We start from the raw sequence: 18,099 nt of genomic DNA on the forward strand, positions 1-18,099 counted from the left end.
GTGAGGAGGTCAGCGGTATTTGCCGCGTGGTGCCAGCAAATACAAAGAAGGAGGTCGGCCCTTCTTGCCCACGCACACAGATACAAACCACAGCCTTTTTCTTAACTGCTTCCAAACAGACAAAACCTGACTTGACAGGAATTTGGATTTTTTTTTTTTAACTAGGTGTAAAGTAAGAAAATGAAGTAGATTAAGGGCTGATAAGGTCAGGCAATACTGGAAACATACCCCTCCCATGTTCCAGGTGATCCACAACGGTATATGGGGAAAAAGAATAAAGAAAGAAAAGGCTTCTACTTAAAATCGAAGACAGGAGTGTCTGTTTTGACGATATAACTTACTGGTCTAGTAAGACAGGCTGTTCAAATATGGTAATTGATGGTAGGTAGCTGGTGGGGATAATAACCCCCCTTCTACGTTAAAATGTGTTGAGTGATTTTTTTTTTTTTTTTTTTTTTTTTTTTTAGTAACAGGCAGGCAGGGTAATGGAGACTAGAAAAGGGTTCTTCTCAGGGAGTTAAGGCTTTCTTACCAATAGACTCATGGCTTTTATGAGATGCTAATTCATTGCCTTAGCTGTTTATGTAATGGGAAGAATCAAGACTATGAATTAAAAAAAAAAAAACCTTTCTTAAATCATTAATGAGATCTTCTTCCTACATATCAATGGGGGCAAACAAATATATGCAGGCAGCTGTAAAATGTCTAAAAATAATCATTTGCGATGCAGAGCTCGGCAGGGTACTTAAATGTAATTTTCAAGTCGAGCCTTTCCATGTATTTGCCTGGGCTTGAGCATGCGGTGTGGGGGTGGGGGTGGAGGAGTGGGGGTGGGGCAGGGGGCGGGGCTGGGAGCAGGGTGGGAGGAGGGGGTGGGGAGTGTGGATTGCACCAGACATAGCCAAGGGAGGGGAAAGTTCCAAGTTTATGCTGCTCTCTAATTACAGAAGGAAGATGAATGTGTTAGCTCTGTGTAATTAGGATAACCTCGAGTATCCTAGCTGAGTAAAGATGTTTTCAAAGGTTTCTGGATGCTTCTATGTGTAGAAATATGTATAAATATATAAGTGAAAGGGGAGGTGGCTCGTCTTCGAGATTCTGATTTAACTACTAGGCTCTTCTGTCTTCAGTCTCACTTCTAATCAGCACAAATAGCAGGATCCAGTAACGTGGAGAATGTTTTGAATATTCCCTTTTTTAATTTTAAACAGTTCTCTGTTATTGGTCTCTCTGTTTATATTGGTATCTAATGAAGTCCTGCTATAAGCTTTGCTCTGATCATAAAATAAAACCACCACAGAATCTCGGCCTGCTGAGAATAACACGTGTGGTGTGTGGTTCAGCGTCTCGGACAAAGAATTAAGCAAATGCATCCACTGTCAAAATTGAGGACTCCTTTGTGTATGTGTGTGTGTGTGTTGTGTGTATATGTGCATGTGTGTGTTGTGTGTGTATGTGTGTGTGTGTTGTGTGTGTGCATGTGGTGTGTGTGTATGTGTGTGTATATGTGCATGTGTGTGTGTTGTGTGTGTGTGTGTGTGTGTGTGTGTGTGTGTAGTATCTATTGTGTTTGTTATAATTGGTGCTGTCAGTTTCCATATTACGGCATGCAGCTGTAAAGAGAATCATTTTGTGAACTTCATTTCTCTGATAGACATGTAACTAAATGTCAATTCTACCATCTAATTTTATGAGGTAGCAAAGTGAGGTTTTGAAATCGGAGCAGGCTTGGTTGCCAAGGTAACCGTGAGATCACTCAAGCCGTGAAACACATAGGAGCTACTATCCAGATGACCCAACAGTCAGGCCCCGACAGGACCTGGGGTGGGGGTGTGATGGTATCAGACAGATGGAATCTTCTGATAGCCGCACGATTCTGTGACACAAGGCAGGTCCGGAGGTACCAGTGTCTTACCATGTCGTTTCGGCATCTAAATGCTTGAAATCTGTGGGGGAACTGGGGAAAGATCCAGTGTTCTGAAGATAGGTTGCCTCAACATTTAAGAGTAACTTGAATGGGGAACAACACTATCATTGCTGTTAAAACGACCCAGAGACTCAAAATTTTTATATATCTTAGGATAAACTTTTGCTTTTCTAGCTGCTACAAGAAATCCAGCTCCATTATTTTACACTGAAGTCAGTTAAAAGTGAGAATAAGCTTTAAACTATAAACTCGCTTGTGTTTAAGCCAAGTTGGTCTAAATACAAACCCGGTGTGTGCTCTCAGCAGAATTCTGTCAGAAGGTCTTGCCATTGTCCAATGGACAAATTCCAACAGAGGCTGAGAATCAATGGTCAGAGAGATGGGGCTGTGGACAGAGCCTCTGACGTCTCTTAGCCCAAACCCTCTCCTAACTGGCAATATGTCTGCATCCTCTGTGGTCTGAGCACCCACTAAGACCAACTCACTAAAGAAAACCGTTCATTCCTTCTAGATTCCCGCTCCCCTTCCCCCATTTTTTTTAACCTAGTTCAAGAAGGCAGGAGATGGGCAGCTAAGAATATCTCCAGCTTTGGGCAGGATTCCAAGGAGTTTAGAGATAAGCATTCTCGAATGGGGGCTGACATAAACCCGTATTTTAAAATGCCTCCCCTATGGAAGATAATGAGAGAGATAGCTTCTAGAAGTTCTGCCTCTGTGGCTCTGTTACTGTTTTGTTTGGTTTCAGTTTGGCGAGGGGGTTTAAAAATAATTGCGGAGGGTGTGAGGAGGACGTGCTCACAGCCTTGGCAGAGTGGGTTGTCTGGAAATGACCTCAGGGTCTATTTCAGTTGTAAAAAGAACGGTAGGATTGAAACAGAACCCTCCAGCTTGCCTGGGGTTGAAAACCCGGGAATTCATATACAAAGCCCTGGGTGTACTGAGCTTTAAACGCCCAAATTTGAGTATTGAAAATATGCAGGAGGAGATTTCAAATGGGTATTGTATTGATTTTCATTTTAAAAATTATGACTGGGATAAATAGGCCTAGTAAACAAAGCCAGAAACATACACACAGGTCTAAGAATACATCTTTTTGTTCATTGGCTGTGTGTGTGTGTGTGTGTGTGTGTGTGTGTGTTTAAAGGGAAGAAAACACAACTTCTCATTCCTAAAGAAAAAAAATGAGTGTATTTCCCTTGAGTACTAGCACATCAAATAATGTCCACAAAGTAATATTTTGATTGTTTTAACTCCAAATTGGTCTAAGGTCAATGTTAGAGCTATTGGGTGTGCCCAGGGTCAGAAGAGAGAGGCAGGAGTGGGAGAAGGACCAAGTCACCCAAGACCGTAGGGGCTGAGGTCAACCTCATTTGTCTCTGGTTTTCTTTGTATGTTAAATAAATCCCAGAACATTTTTTTTTGTTTTTGTTTTTGTTTTTCATTTCTCTTTTGGGGAAAACATTAGCCAAAGATAGCACGTGAAGGATTGCTAGAGATACTGAGAGAAAGTATGGGCTAATCTTTGTTGAAGGATTAAAGAAATCTGAGAACAGCTATCTTTCTACATACTTTGTCTGGAGCCAGACTCAACAGCGGCTAGCAGGGGTCTCAAATGCTGTTTTTCTAAGTACGGGGAAGTGGTGGGAACAGACTGGAGAAGCTACCAGAAGCTTAAAGGCAGTGACTGTTAGGAACACAATTTCTAAGTCCATTCCTATCACAGAGGGTCCCTCATCTCTGCTGGGTCCGTCAGCCTTGTCACACCGAGGGGTCTCCGGACCTGCGTTTCTTTATCTGGTTAAATGAAAGTCCCCCCAATCATCTCTTATCTAAAAACATCACGTCAGACCGATTTGGCAGGCAAGGCAAACAAAAGCATACTCCTCTTGGTCTCTAGAATGTAGGGAGTAGAGTGGCCACGTGACTCTCTCCAGTGCGCTCAACTCAGGGTGGATCTTGAGTAAGACAACCATTCAAAATTTAGAAGAAACTCCAAGTGGTATTTTCCTAAGTTCTGTCTTGTCTTGATGTTTTCTTGAGACTTTTATTCTGTGTTCAGTGTAAGCTACCATTGCCTCTATCTACTTTTCTAGGAAGGACCCCTGTGATCTTCACACGGGTGTGGGACGGGGTCGTAGTCATAGCTAAACAGGCTTTCTTTGCTAGTGCACACGAGTCTGCCTCTAGCCAAGCCTCAAGCAAGGAGACCCTGACCTCCACTCGTGGGCCTCTGAGCTCCCTTTCCCTTCTGATAAAGGAGGTAGGTTCTTTCCAGAAACATTTCCAAACCATTCACATTGACCACACAGCTCTCATGCATTGTATACTCTGACAGTGTTATGCACAGACACATTGAAACAGCCCAGGGAACATGATGGAGGGTTTGGGGCATGTGGCTCTGGGTTTTAGTAGGGGAGCAGCCTGGGTATATGAGATGTGAAGGGAGTTGTCAGAGATGGTGCACACGACTGGGCTGGAGATGGATGGTTGGGGGAAGTTCGAACTCATGGAGGATGGACAGGCCTGTTGGGGGGTGGGGGGTGGGGAGAGCGCCTGGTTGGGAGTTCTGGGGAGAGCAGGGCTGAACCATGCAGGACCCCGGATGTGAGCGGAGAAATTAAGCCAATACTTTACCAAGAGCAGTGAGGCTTCTTTAAGTACAGATGTTATGTGGGGGGGACTGTCAAAACATCCTGAAATATATCCAGATTTGGGAGCAATTAGCATGCGTGACTACTTCTACCGAGATTGTAAATGCAGTTTTACCAGGAAGCGGCCTGTTACATCCGGCTCCCGCCACCCAGCAGAAATCTGGCTAAAATAAGGCACGCTCTTAGGAGTGGGCTACAAATTGCAGACAACAGTAGAGGTTCAAAAATGGCGGGTTCCTCCAGCCTAGTACAAATGGTGCAGCAGTTAAAGTGGTCGGTACTGTCACGGTTAATCTTGATCATTTATGAGGATTTAGGATGGCCTGGGACACACACCGTTGGCAGTGTCTGTGAGGGAAGGCCTCTGAGTTCAACTGAGGCAGGGGGAAGACCCACTCTAAATATGGATGTGGGGGCTGGGGTCTCAGATGAAATAAACCAGAGAAGCCAAGCTGGGCGCCGGCATTCATCTCTCTAGGTCGCCTGACTGTGGACGTTCTTGTCACCACAGTTTGAGCTGCAAAGCCGCTGTGGCGGACTGTCTCCAGACTGCGAGCCCAGACAGATCCTTCCTCTGTTACGTTAGCTTCTGTCAGTAGTTTTGTTGCTCAACGAATGCAGTCCCCCTCTCCCCCATGACGTGTTCTACAGAGTGGTCTTACACTTCACGTTATCTTTACCAGAAGCAGAATGAGGGTGAGGCTGACTGAGTGTCACAACACCAGCGTGTTATAACAACTGGTCTTAACAGCCTCACTTAACACCTGGCTGACAGACAAACAACACAAAACAAAAATCCCCAAAACAAAAACCCCAAAACAAACAAAACCAAAAAACAAACAAAAACCTCACAAAAAACAAAAAGAAAACAAGCTCCTTGATTGACAAGGAGAGGGAAGTCAAGGAGATGGCGTCTCCCAACTCCCTACTTTTTTGCTCTCCGGTCCTCTTTACTTTTCCTTAAAGCTAAAACCCAGAGAAGCATGCTTCCTGTGCTGAGCGAGCGACAAGGCCAGTAGCAGATCCAGGAAATCCTCTGTGACCCTCTCGCAGTGCGGGGTGGGAAGTCTCTGGGATTAATGGCCAGGACTCTCAAGAGGTGAAACTGTCAACCAGCCACCTCTTCTGAGCATGATGAGAAAGATTTTTGTCCAGGCTTCTCAACCATCAACCATCTTCTTGAGTCTGTGAGGTCCACGGGGTTTGCTCTGTGCCTCATCCGGTATCCGTGGGCAGTCATCTGCCCTTCCATACACAGTAGGGACAGCCCACTGCATACCAGGCTCTCTTGGAGACACTGGGGACAGCTGTCCTGGCTGTCTATCTTTTTTATCATGTCTGTTCAGTGGTGGATAGACACAGCTAGAAACCCAGAATTGGATACTCGGTAAAGAGCCAATCAGAACACGGAACAGAAAAAAGGGGGCCCGCATTGGCGGGGGGGGGGGGGGGGGGAGCTGCTGGAGTCGAGACCTCTGGGGAGGGCCTCTCTGAGGTTGAGGGTCCCGTAATAATTGAAGGAAGGGAAGGGCCAGACATGCTGCTATGGGGACAGAAGAGTTCAAAGTCACAGCTAGTTCAAAGACGAGGCCCCAAGGCGGTCATGCCTCAGATGCTCCCCTCAGGGAAGAGGCGCGTTGCTGGTGTACAGTGGGGGAGGGGGAAGCAGAATCGCAGAGAGGCCGAGGTGGAAGGACTCTCAGGGGTGGGTGGCTTTGGCTTTTGCTGAGCTGGTGGGCTCCCACATGGGAGTTTCTGGCTATAATTTCTAGCTGAATGAGTTGATGTTGCTGTTTAGATGGCATCTGATTAAACTGGTGATGGAGTGGCCAAGGGTCAGGGGTCAGGAAGAGAAAGTACAAGCAGAAATCAGGGGACCGAAGAAGAGGCAGAAGCACCCAAGATCAGGGGTGGCATCTTCTCTTAGCCTTGGGAGGAGTACAGGTCGTATGGAGGGCTGTAGAAGGTTGTGCCAACCGGGCTTGAATGGCTAGGTCCAAGGATGGGACTAAGTGGCACAAGAAAATCTGGCTTTTACTCAGCAAGATTACCACAGCACTGTTAATGTGTGCCACTAACTGTCCACGGTACCCGGAGCTAGCCCATTTTCACGATCCTCCCTCCCCCACCATGTTCACTAGATTGATTTTTATCTCACTAAAAGTCCTGTGAGGCACCTAAGAGTCTACACTAAGGGTACACAGATGTCTGCAGACCTTGGAGTCTAAAAGAAACGAAACTAGGCTAATGAGGCAGGGGAGTGGCTGGAGTTTTTGTAAGGAATCAAAACAGAATGTGAGTCGTTACAATTCTTCAGACTATTGTTCCTGGAAGCCCGCCAAGGGATGTCCTGGGGACCCGAAGAGAGGTTAGCCAGTTAATATGCTTTCTTAAAAATTACTTGAATTCGCCTTAAAAATCCGTTGGCTGCTTTCCTAACTCCGGAGGAACAATGGCTGCATGATTCTCTTCCAGGGATGAGATTCTCCCCAGAAGTCAAAGGAAGGTAAAGAACGGGAGCAGGTTTCTTTTTGAATTAATTCTAGGAGATTACAACTAGACTAGGGCTCAGGGATGTCCTCAATTACAAAGACCATCTCAATTTAAAACACACACAAACACACCACAGACAGAACATATACATATCACAGACAGGCACACACACACATATACCACAGACAGACAAAACATAGGCACACACAAATACACACACACACACACACACACACACACACACACACCACAGACACAAAACACACACATACCACAGACTGGCACACACAAATATACATAGACACACAAACACACACACACATATAGAGACATACACCACAGACAGACAGACACACACACAAAATATACACACACCCCACAGACAGTCAGACACAAACATAACACACACACACACACACACACACACACACACACACACACACACACACCAACTAAATGAGTCTGAGGCCAGTGAGGTAGATTTAAGAGACAATTCACTATTTTCTCTTATTTCTCTTCCTGAAGCCTAGAAATGTGTCCTTTGTACAGTTTCCTGAGCTGGGGCAGAGGTTTGAGGGGCAGACTGTAGCATAGTCCATGACTCACTTTAGGAATGTGTGTCATGAGTGACTGATATTAAGAGTTGCTGGGAGCTTATTAAACTTGCCAAGAAGGATATCTGAGAATGTTTTGTGTAGCAGACAGGCCCAAGTAGAGAAATAACGGAAACGTCTTTAAAATCCACCCAGAGAAATACCTTGTGGGTGGTGGTTAATAAGAGAGAGATGTTTTCTTTTGGCTCATGGCTGTGTCCTATGGTCTGTAGTTTCTGAAAGATGGTTCTAGAAGGACCGGCCACAGAGTTATTCAACAGTCTCCTGCCTTTGACCCAGCTAATTCAAAAGAAGAAGCACTGTGGCCTGGAATCTATTGCCTCATCAGAAAACCCCAAAACAAACAACCCAAAAACTTGTGGTTTTTTGGTTTTGTTTTCTTCATTCCTTTTACTTCATATTGAAAAGTCAGTGTTGTAAATTTGACCCCATTGTTAAAGCTTGCAGTTAGTAAAGGGGAAAAAATAGTCCAAGGAAGGCAACCCCTATTCTCTCTGCCCATCCGCTCAGCATTCCGACTGTGACACTCTTGGGGCTTCTCTTGATCTAGCTACTTTACTGGTCAAGCTATCAGGTGACAGCCTTCCTGGTCATGTGACCATTAATCTTTGCTCATTTGGACCTTAGCTATTATCCTAACAAACTTCAAGGAAGCCACACCCAGAAAAGAAGTGTCCTTTCATTGGAAAAATCACCCACAGCCATACTAATTATCCTCTAAGAATATTCATGAGGACCATGGTGATAGCCAATTTAAACAGCAAGGACCGGCAAGTTCTGCTGACATGGTTTGTTTGTCCAGAGCAAGGTGAAACTCTAAGGAGAGGAAAGACAAGCAATGGTGTACCCTATTCCTCAGCTCTGCACCCCAGTTCTCACACAAGGCAGCCGGTTAGACCCCCACAGTTCTCTCTCTCTCTCTCTCTCTCTCTCTCTCTCTCTCTCTCTCTCTCACACACACACACACACACACACACACACACACACACACACACACACGTCTCCCCGCTCAACTCCCAGGTTTCTGTTACATGCTCCAGGTTGTAAGCAGACAGCTATGGAAGGCACAAGAGATGGAAACCTCTTATGGAACCGAGTGTTTTCTATCTCACTGTCACGAGTACCCAGAGAAACAAACCTTAGGGAAGAGAGGAACACGAACAAAAGCAAGCATGGTTCCAGCAAGCCTCTGGACTGGAGGCTCTCACTCTGGGCGACGACCAGCATGGCTCTGTGTGACCGGAGGATGGCGGTCCCCATTCTTAGCTTTGAGAGTCTATAAAACCCATTTTCTGTACCAGCTCCCACGGCTCAAGGTCTCCCTTTTCCCTCCCATCTTAAACTTTATGGAGATAAAGTTGAAATATGTTAAGCTTTCAATATTCACCCGTCGTATATTTCATTTGGTCGGTTCTGGCACCTCTATTCTCCCTGAAACTGTGATTGCAGTCAAAGATAACTTCTCCAACGCGCCTGAGTTTCGTGGTGTGGTTTGGATGGGAACCGAGTCTCCTAGGCTCACTTGTTCGGATCAATAGGTCCTCAGCTGGCGAATTTGTTTTGATAGGAGAGTGAGCATCCGACGGTGAAAGATGTGGGTTGTTGGGGGTGGGGCTTGAGGTGGAGGAGGTGGGTCTCCGGGGGTGGGGCTTGAGGTAGAAGAGGTAGGTCACTGGGGGTGTGGCTTGAGGTTCTGTAGCCCAGCCCAACTTCCTGTTTGCCCTCAGCTTCCTTACTGCTGATGTGCTGTGGGATTTGAGGAGCTGCTTGATGTCCCCATGCTTCCCCGTCTGGGTGGGCTGCGTCCCTTTCTCAACCTCGTGAGCCAAAAGAAACCTCTCCCTTCCTCGAGCTGCTCTTTTTTTTTTTTTTTTTGGTTCTTTTTTTTGGAGCTGGGGACCGAACCCAGGGCCTTGCGTTTCCTAGGCAAGCGCTCTACCACTGAGCTAAATCCCCAACCCCCCTCGAGCTGCTCTTAGTCAGCTTGTCCGTCTCAGCAGTGAAAGAACCAATCCATCTTCTCTAGGCAACCAGTTTATAGTTTGTGGACTTTTATGGAGTCACCCAGCATCTGCACTTTGCCACTCAGTGCCCACTTACAGGAAGTTCTAGCTCTCGTCTTTCCCTTCTGTGAGGCTTGGGAAAGAATGACGTGACGGTTCCCGAAGAGCCGTCACCTACATGTGGCTGAGGGGCACCTGCTTCATGACCACCACTGGCTGGTTTATCTCGCCCCAGAACTAACTTTAGAAGAAGCATCACGCCGAGGTCTGGGTTCACAGATCTGGGGTCTTGTTCTAAGGCCACAGCAGAGTTTGGTTCCCTGTGTTACAGGAGCTGTAGGACACGATGCCTTCAGCTCACAAGCTGTAATAACGTAATAGACCCCTTGGTACAACCACGTGGGAAGGATGCTCTGGGTGACCTTCCGTATAGCTTCCCCTTTGCCATCTGGTGTCTGTAAAGCCTGCTGTCAGGGCTAGGGGACAGGAGAAGAGCACAGGTCACCTGTATTTAGGAACAAAATGCAGGGAAGACCCAAAACACCCAGCAACCCAGATGAGTAATATTTTTAAAAAAATTAAAATAAACCCATGATCAATAAGGCATCGGCATTTTAAGCAACAAAGGCAAGATCAGGAGCAGAGCCACAGTGAGATTGAGGCAGAAGAGAGAAAAAAAGCAAGCTAGGGACGGCTCTGTCCCCTACATTTTCAACCCAAGGTACTCATTCGTTTTTGTCGTGTCTGACCTCAGCCAACCCTCTCCTGACATATCCGTGGTATATATGTAACAGGCTGTTTGCCACTCTGACATCACCCAGAATGTTCCCGGACAGGACAGGTGAATCCAGAAGACTCTTCAACAGATGTGCCCATTGTTCCTCCTGTCTCGCTTGTTATTGGCCATGAGTTTAGGCAAAGACACAAACACTGGGCAAACCAAGTCTTGAATATTTTAAAGAGCCTCCATGAGGCACTGGAAACCGAGTGTATCCAAGTCATATCTGATTTCATGGACTTTTAACACGAAACCCAAGCCATCTTATCTAAACAGACACCCAAAAACTGCAGCTCTGATTAATGTTATCATTTCACACACACGCTGTACTTACTCCTTGTGGGGACAAACAGAGCCTAAGAGAAATCTGTATAAAAATTCAGCATGCCATAAATGAACCCAATTAGAACCCAAATAATGCACAGAACTGCTCATGGGGAGGGTAATTATGGTGGTTCAAATTGCTCAGTTAACTGGAGGAAAAAAAATGCCCTCTTCCCCAAATACCCAGAATTACCACTTCTCAAGAGCTGGGAAGATGGCTTGGTGGCTAAAATGCTTGCCACAAGAGCATGGAGGATGACTTCCTGATACCCAGAACCCATGCAAATGCCACATGGGTGGTCGCTTGACCGTCATCCCAGCATTCAGAAAGCAGAGACTGGGATCCCTAGAGTAAATTAGCTAGCCAGATTAGCTGTGTCGGTGAGCTCTGGATCTGACTGAGAGACCCTGCCTCAAAGAGTCAGCTGAAACTGATGGAATGAAATTAACAACACCACCCTCAGGCCTCCACGTGCAAATGCCCAGTATGCACACAGGTGCACATGCATCTCCACACACAGGTGCACATACACACGCACTCATTTATGCATACCATACATATACATATTTATGTACACATTTATGCACACAACACACACATATATACACATATACATTTATGCACACCACACACATATATACAAACACATACACACACCACACACACACATATATATACATATACACATTTATGAATAACACACACACATATATATATACACATATACATTTATGCACACCACACACATATATACATACACATACACACACCACACACACATGTATATATACACATTTATGCATACCATACACACATATATGTACACATTTATGCACACACACACACACACTTAGACCTTTCACTGTGTTCACAATTGGCTGCTAAAGGATGCATTCATGGAGTCGGATTATCTGCTGAGGGTTAAGGAGACTACATGAAACCCTGGACCATCCCAGACGGGAGAATGCTGGTTTCCATTCTCTATGCAGACAGCATGGGGCATATGAGACCAGGAGGAAGCGGCCAGTGAGCCTGCCACCCAGCCACGCTGTTAGCCACGAATGAGGGGGGGTGTAGCAGGATGTGGGCTTTGCAGTTTGCCAGACCAGGAAGGAAAACTCAGCTCAGCTCTGTCCCAGCTGCCTGACCTTGGTCCTTCCTGTGGCTGCTTCCTCAACTGTGAAATGAGCTTATTCGAAGGGTCACTGTGACAAGAAGGCTGGGCAGGAGCTCAGACATGCAGGGCTGCTCAGCTTACCTGGGAGTTGTTGCTGACACCTTTAGCATCCCTGGATTTTAGCATCATCTGACCCTGGGGCAGATCAGCCCAGGAAAGAGTAACATCTGCAGTTACTTACACATGCCTGGCTGGGAGGAGAGGGATCGTGCGTCCCATGTCCCCTCCTAAAGGCACAGCTCATCCCATTTCCCCACCTTTCAGATGACCAGTATCAAGTGTGACCTGTGCTTCTCAGAGATGAGTGATATCCCTTTATGAGGCTCTTTGTTGCCAAGGAGAGAATGGCTGGTGACGGTCATGGTTACTATGTATGGTTTTGTTCTTGACATTTGAAAAGATCCAGAGACCAGCTTAAAAGTTCATCCAAAAGTAGACTGTGCTTGGGAGGCGGGAGGAAGACCCACCCCATCAGCTTGTTGGGCTGGGAGGCTAACTCGCCTTCCTGAGGGCAAAGCAACCAGAAGGTAAACTGTGGACAACAATTCCAGTCAACAATTGTATAAGTGCAGGAGAACAAACAGAAACTTTGCTCTCCAAGGTGGGGGACGTTTTCAGCTGCATCCTGTTTAGAGTGAGGTGGAGGTGCCTTGATGTAGGAGAAGCAGCAGGAGCCCCAAGTCCTGGAGAGCTGCAGGCGAGACCGCCCCTTGAGACTCAGGACTGGGAGACAGTGAAGCTTCTCAGCAGTGTGGTGGAGACTACCGGCCTCCTCCCCCCAGGGGACGGTTTACCCGATGTTGGCAGAGATGCTAAGTTGTCTGAGATCCAGGAAGACCTTTGATACATTGGAGCTATCTTTTCTAGTTGGCAAAGTGGGGGCGGGTGTAGGGTTAAATAGTAAGCCATGGAGAGGGCAGCGGCCTTCTGGGTACAGTTTAAACCATGGTAAAAGTTTTCAAATTCAAGTTGGCCAGCTGCCTGCCACTGTGTTCCTACTAGACCTCTGGATTGTTCTAGAAACCAGACCCTTCTATGCAGAGTGTACCGGAGGGGTGACGTGTGAGCTTCCTTTGTGTCGAGAAGCAGAGAACGCCAGGACTGAGGTCTCCATGGCATCCGGATATTGAGTCTGGTTTCTCTCGCTATCACCCTGGGGGAATGCAATCAATTATTTTAACAAGGTTCCAAATGCTTTGGCATGTAGACCGAACACCTCAAAGTTTATGGCGGTTGCTTATGCTGCTGAACTGTGACGCCCACCAAGTATAGTAAAAACGTAAGTACAAGCAAGACCAAAACAAAGCAAACACTACAAACAGGTTTAGGGACTGAGGCAGGCATGGCCCAGTGTACAGGAGCACTTCTTATTCTTACTGAGGAACTGGGTTTGGTTCTCTGCTCACAGCAATCTGGAACTCCCGTTCCAGTGGATCCAACACCCTCTTCTGACATCTTAGTGCTCCTCATGTGGTGCACATACATACATTCATGTGTGCGCGCGCGCGAACACACACACACACACACACACACACACACACACACACACACACACACACACACGTACACCAAAGTGATTAGCTGAAACTGCAATTATGCTCTCTTCCACAAATAAAACTAAAAGGGGAAGCCACTACAAAGCTTTCTTACTGCAACAAAAAGTTGGCGGAAGCTCTCTACAGAATGTAGAGCTTCAGAATGTGCTACCCAATTTTCCCACAAAGTGTAGCTTTCTGGGCGCTGAATCAATATGGCGTCGCATATTAAGCATTTCCAGAATGATGCTGGTGGCTGAAATGGGGTAGGGGTAGTTTTCTAGGTTCTAGTCTCTCCTGCAGAATGGGGTCTGAGACAGCAGGGCTGGAAGCTGTGAACATGGGAAGGGTCCGAGGAAACACAAGGTAAAATCAGGCAGGCAGCAGGAGAGCCCCTCACAGGAACCGAGGACCCAAGTAGGCGTGTTTCCTGTTTCCGGTTCAATAGGAACCAGGTGCAAGTGAGGGAACCTATGACGGGTGCTCAGAGCAATGGAGCCCCGAGCTTTTGGAGGCCCAGGAAAAGAGCAGCTTGCTTAGTTGGCAGTGAGAGGACAGGAAACCCTAGCTATGTCCGGGGGGCAGGACAAGGCCCACTATACATTTGTGAGTTGGTAGGGCAAAGTCTCAAGAGAACAAAGTGGCTTTTGTCGACACCGTACAACTTCTGCTTGGCGGTCCGCGTCACACCGCATTGTCACAAACCCAACGTGTCTCTGAGTGCAGCTGAGGCAGTCGCTTGCTTGGTCTACCCAGATACCTCACTGAGCTCATCCCAGCACAGGTACTTTCTTAGGACTGGGATTCTAAAAGTCCTTTACACCAGTTGTGCCCACCCTTCCTTTCTTCAAAGACTTCATTCCCAGCTGTTGCTTCTTTAAAACCAATACAAGACCTGCGTGTGTGGTGAGCGCAGGCTGGTCTATTTTTTCTTTTTCTGTGTGTAGGACAACGTGAGGAAAAAAAAAAAAAAAACCAAACCAAAACAAAAAAAGAAACCACCCCCAAACCAAAACAAGACGAACAAGAAAAGCCTTGAGATAACACTGAAAAAACATTAGTGGGAAAAGAAAAGCAAAACAAAATAAAACACCCCAAACTCAAACCGAACCAAACCAAACCCAAACAACAACATCAAAACCCCTAGGACATTCACAGAAAGGCGTCTACCTTGCCAGCTACTAGATTGAAGCATTATGCTATTGGCCGATTTTGATATCCTGCATGGTCTAAATGTTCATGGATCATTTCTGAGGAAAGGGGAGAGGGCTGTGCTACCGAGGTGATTCAGCCAGCAAAAACCTTTCTTGCCCCTAAGCCTGATGACCTGAGCCCACATGGTATAAGAGAGAGTCAACTACCCAAACCTCCACAAGACACGTGGTGACTTGCATGCACCCCTACATGGGGCTGGGCCTGCACTGGAGTCAGAAATGGATTGAGCATCTTGATCCCCATGTGCTGTAAGCTAGACGGCCCTGGCTAAACTCAGTGGGTCACAAAACAAACAAACAAGCCATGTACTGGGAAAGACAATTTTAAGGAGGGAGGTTGACAGGAACTGGAGCGCAGTAAGAGAGCCTGTGGGGTTGAGGTTAGTGGGAACATCTCATAGGTACACATAGGAACTTATCAAAGACCACAGTGAGAAATTCTGTTGGCTTCTGCACCCTGCTTTTTTTTTTTTTTTGAGTCTCCTTGAACAAACTGGTCTAAATCCCAGATTCTCTGCCCCTCCCCCTAATCATATGAACTTCCCAGAAGCAAGACAGATGCTTCCAACAGTTTAACCCATTATTTAAGACACACGGATAAAGTTAGCAGGCCTGTAGTTCCCAGTACTCAGGAGGCTGCCGCAGGGGGATGGAGCATTCAAGGCCAACATGGCCTACAGGGTGCAACTCTGTCTCGAGAAAGAAATGACATAGAAAAGGGCTCAGTTCTAAAGGCACTTGAGGCCCAGTCCAGTGACCTGAGTTTGATGTTTGTGCCACCACAGAGTGGGAAGAGATAGTCAAGCCTAGCAAGTTGTCTCCTGACCATCCAGATGTATGCATAAATGCAGCAAAACTAATGAATTAATCGATCCAATTTAGAAAGGAAACAAAATAAAGAATCCTTAGGCTACCAGCTACTGTTTGCTGCTCTGACTACACACGAAGAAGGGAGGCTACATGGCAGGTTCTGAACAAAACTGACCTGCCTCGTGTCAAGTGTCACCGGAGGAAGAGCAAAGCTCACACTTGTGGAAGTGGCTTGTGAGGGACCTTCTAGGGCTGGAGAGTGGCGGAGCTTCTTGGATGTTTCTCTTTATCACTAGGTGGGAGTGTGTACTCTGGCTCTCTGAGGTCACGTGGCGTTAGATGTTAAGGAAGGAGAGAACCAAACAATGCTACCCCAGTCTAACAGAAACGAGGCCCTCCAATTTACAGCGGAGGAGGATCAGGGATCGCCCTCCTTGGGAGCAGACAGCTCTAAGAGTTGTCAGAGAGCCTGTATTGGGCGGTGGCGTCTCAAAGGTGGTGCTGACCGTCAGAGGAAGGTATTTTGACTTCGTTCCCACCCATGTACGTGTCCTTTCGGGTTTATCTTCCTTTTACTGGACTTTCCCTTTTCTCTTTGTTTGGGGGTGGGGAGAGGGACAATAGACGTGATTGTTTCCCTTTGTTTTGGAATCATGCCCCGAGAAGGGTTTCTCAGATGCTTTTCTTTCTTTCATTCCGGAGAAGGGTTTCTCAGATGCTTTTCTTCCTTCACGAGTGCCCTTCAAATTGAAATGAGAACCATTTTTTTTTTCCAGGTAACGCGTTCTAAAAGAGCCATCACCATCAACGAAGGCAGACGGTAATGTAGTTCTGAACTGGGGGCCCAGACGGATACTTGTCTCACAAACCTCCCTGCTTGGCTAGCTCGGGGTGTAACGAGGGGTACATTTGTCCTCCACACCAGGAAACAACAACGTGGCCCATTTACCCTTTCCTAGGCACCGTCTGGAGTCCAGTGCATCGCAAGGCTGCATGCTCTGGCTGCTATTGACTTCCTAACCCTCTCAGGATAGGGAAAGGAAACTGCGCGTAACCACCCGTGTCCCCGGCCTTGTTTTACCTGCCGTATGCGAAACGCCTGTCTTTATGGTGATCTCCAAAAGTGTCCCAAAGCCTGAGGGAGATGCTCACTTCATCAACAACATCCCTGGACCGCTCCAGGACCTGTAGGAGGCAGAAAGAAAGTGTGAGGCAGGGGTGTGGGAGGGAGAGAGGGAGGGATATGCTCAAAAGTGTTCTCCAGGGGCACCCCCCCTCCCCCGCCCCCCAGGCCTTTCCAACATCTAGTGGGACTCAAGACAACTAATTCACCATCTCCATCATGTGACTCAAACTTCCATTGGTGCACTACAGCCACGCCCTCAGCCACGCCCTCAAGTTTGTCCTTTGCGCTTTTTTTTCCCACTCCACTCCGCCCCCACGCCCCCAATCACCAATCAGGTCACTTCTGCTTTATGTATGGGATATAGCTACCTGCCTCATTTATTTTACTCGGACTAATAAAGAGCCAACAACAGTGATGGCCAAAGTATTCTTTTAAAATTTTGTTCCTTCCATTTTTCCTTCCTTCCTTTCCTCCTTTTATTTAGCCCAAGCTAGCATTAAAACTCTCCATCCTCCTGCCTCAGTTTCTCGAGCACTAGGCTTGGAGGCCTGGGCCACTGCTGCAGGCAAATTACTATTGGTTCAGCTTTTTCTGTGCTTGAGGAGGCAGGGTCTCAAGTAGCCCAGGCTGGCCTGGGACAGGCTGTGTAGCTGAGGAAAAACCTGTTGTACCTTACCTCTTGGCAGACGCGGTACTGGTCAATGGCCCACACGGTGGGCACATGGGTGGCCAGCAGCTGGTACTGTGTCAGGGTGGTATTGCACGCCCGGGCACAGATCAGGCGAGTCTTCCCCACGGCGTTGTCACCCACAACCACGCACTTGATGGTTTCAACGTTGGGTCTTTCGTAGTCCATGTCAGAGTCCATTTATAAAGCTCTGTAAGAGGACGGCGAATGCCACGTTAGAGAGGCCAAGACTTTCCACAGAAACTCGCAGCAGCAATGCTTTGCCTTTGTCCAGCCACGTCCTTGGAGGTGCCCGGGCACCGGCAAGAAGTTTGGAAGCGAAACTCAAGCTTTCTTTTTATATCTCGCACGAGAACAAAAACACCACACTGTTATTTTGACCCTGAACGGTTTATTCCGGCAAACGTGTTATTTTCTCCTTGCTTTTCTCTAAACATAACCTGCCTACTGCAGACCCATCCAGGCCACTGCTGGCCCAGAGCCATAAGCTCCCTAAGTCACATGTGTGGACCAGCTAGTGAGCCTGGTCACCTGTAAGGTTCACCTTTGACGCCCGGCTTTGACTGCCCAAGAAACACAGTCATTCATCTGGCCACAGTCTTTAAACGACCCAGTGTCTGGTATAGGGAAGTCACATTTCCTCTTTGGTGACTAAGAGGAAAACCAAAACAAAAGGCTGAAGCTCTGGGTTGGATTATGACTTGATAATGAAATGAACTCGAGTCCATCATTCACTCACTGTTTATGGCGGCTGTATT

General features: G+C 47.1%; 1 protein-coding gene and 1 long non-coding RNA gene across 16 annotated transcripts in view; one reads left to right on the forward strand and one right to left on the reverse strand.

Annotated features, from left to right (window-relative positions):
- The window catches only part of Rhobtb1 (Rho-related BTB domain containing 1), a 128,986-nt gene that overhangs the window by 25,558 nt on the left and 85,329 nt on the right, over nt 1–18,099 (reverse strand). For 10 of the 13 annotated variants that reach the window (XM_039098734.2, XM_063279165.1, XM_039098733.2 and 7 more), the window contains 2 exons: nt 17,330–17,531; nt 16,609–16,712 (listed from right to left, as the gene is read on the reverse strand). In XM_039098734.2, the coding sequence (XP_038954662.1) occupies nt 16,609–16,712; nt 17,330–17,521 (296 nt within the window). In that variant the 5' untranslated portion in view covers nt 17,522–17,531. Of the gene's footprint in view, nt 1–8,823; nt 8,946–9,072; nt 9,238–12,049; nt 12,188–16,608; nt 16,713–17,329; nt 17,532–18,099 lie in introns of those variants that run through there. The other 3 variants (XM_039098741.2, XM_039098743.2, XM_039098740.2) reach the window with 3 other exon arrangements.
- On the forward strand, nt 6,264–17,090 carry LOC120098936 (uncharacterized). 3 transcript variants are annotated; one of them, XR_005497724.2, is made up of 4 exons: nt 6,264–7,084; nt 15,824–16,045; nt 16,304–16,347; nt 16,487–17,090. It is a non-coding gene; the product is annotated as an uncharacterized LOC120098936 (long non-coding RNA). The 3 variants fall into 3 exon arrangements; XR_010061098.1 differs by lacking the exon at nt 6,264–7,084 and adding an exon at nt 12,355–12,495; XR_005497723.2 differs by lacking the exon at nt 6,264–7,084 and adding an exon at nt 13,072–13,247.

This window comes from Rattus norvegicus, chromosome 20, assembly GCF_036323735.1.
Source record: "Rattus norvegicus strain BN/NHsdMcwi chromosome 20, GRCr8, whole genome shotgun sequence".
Classification (NCBI taxonomy): domain Eukaryota; kingdom Metazoa; phylum Chordata; class Mammalia; order Rodentia; family Muridae; genus Rattus; species Rattus norvegicus.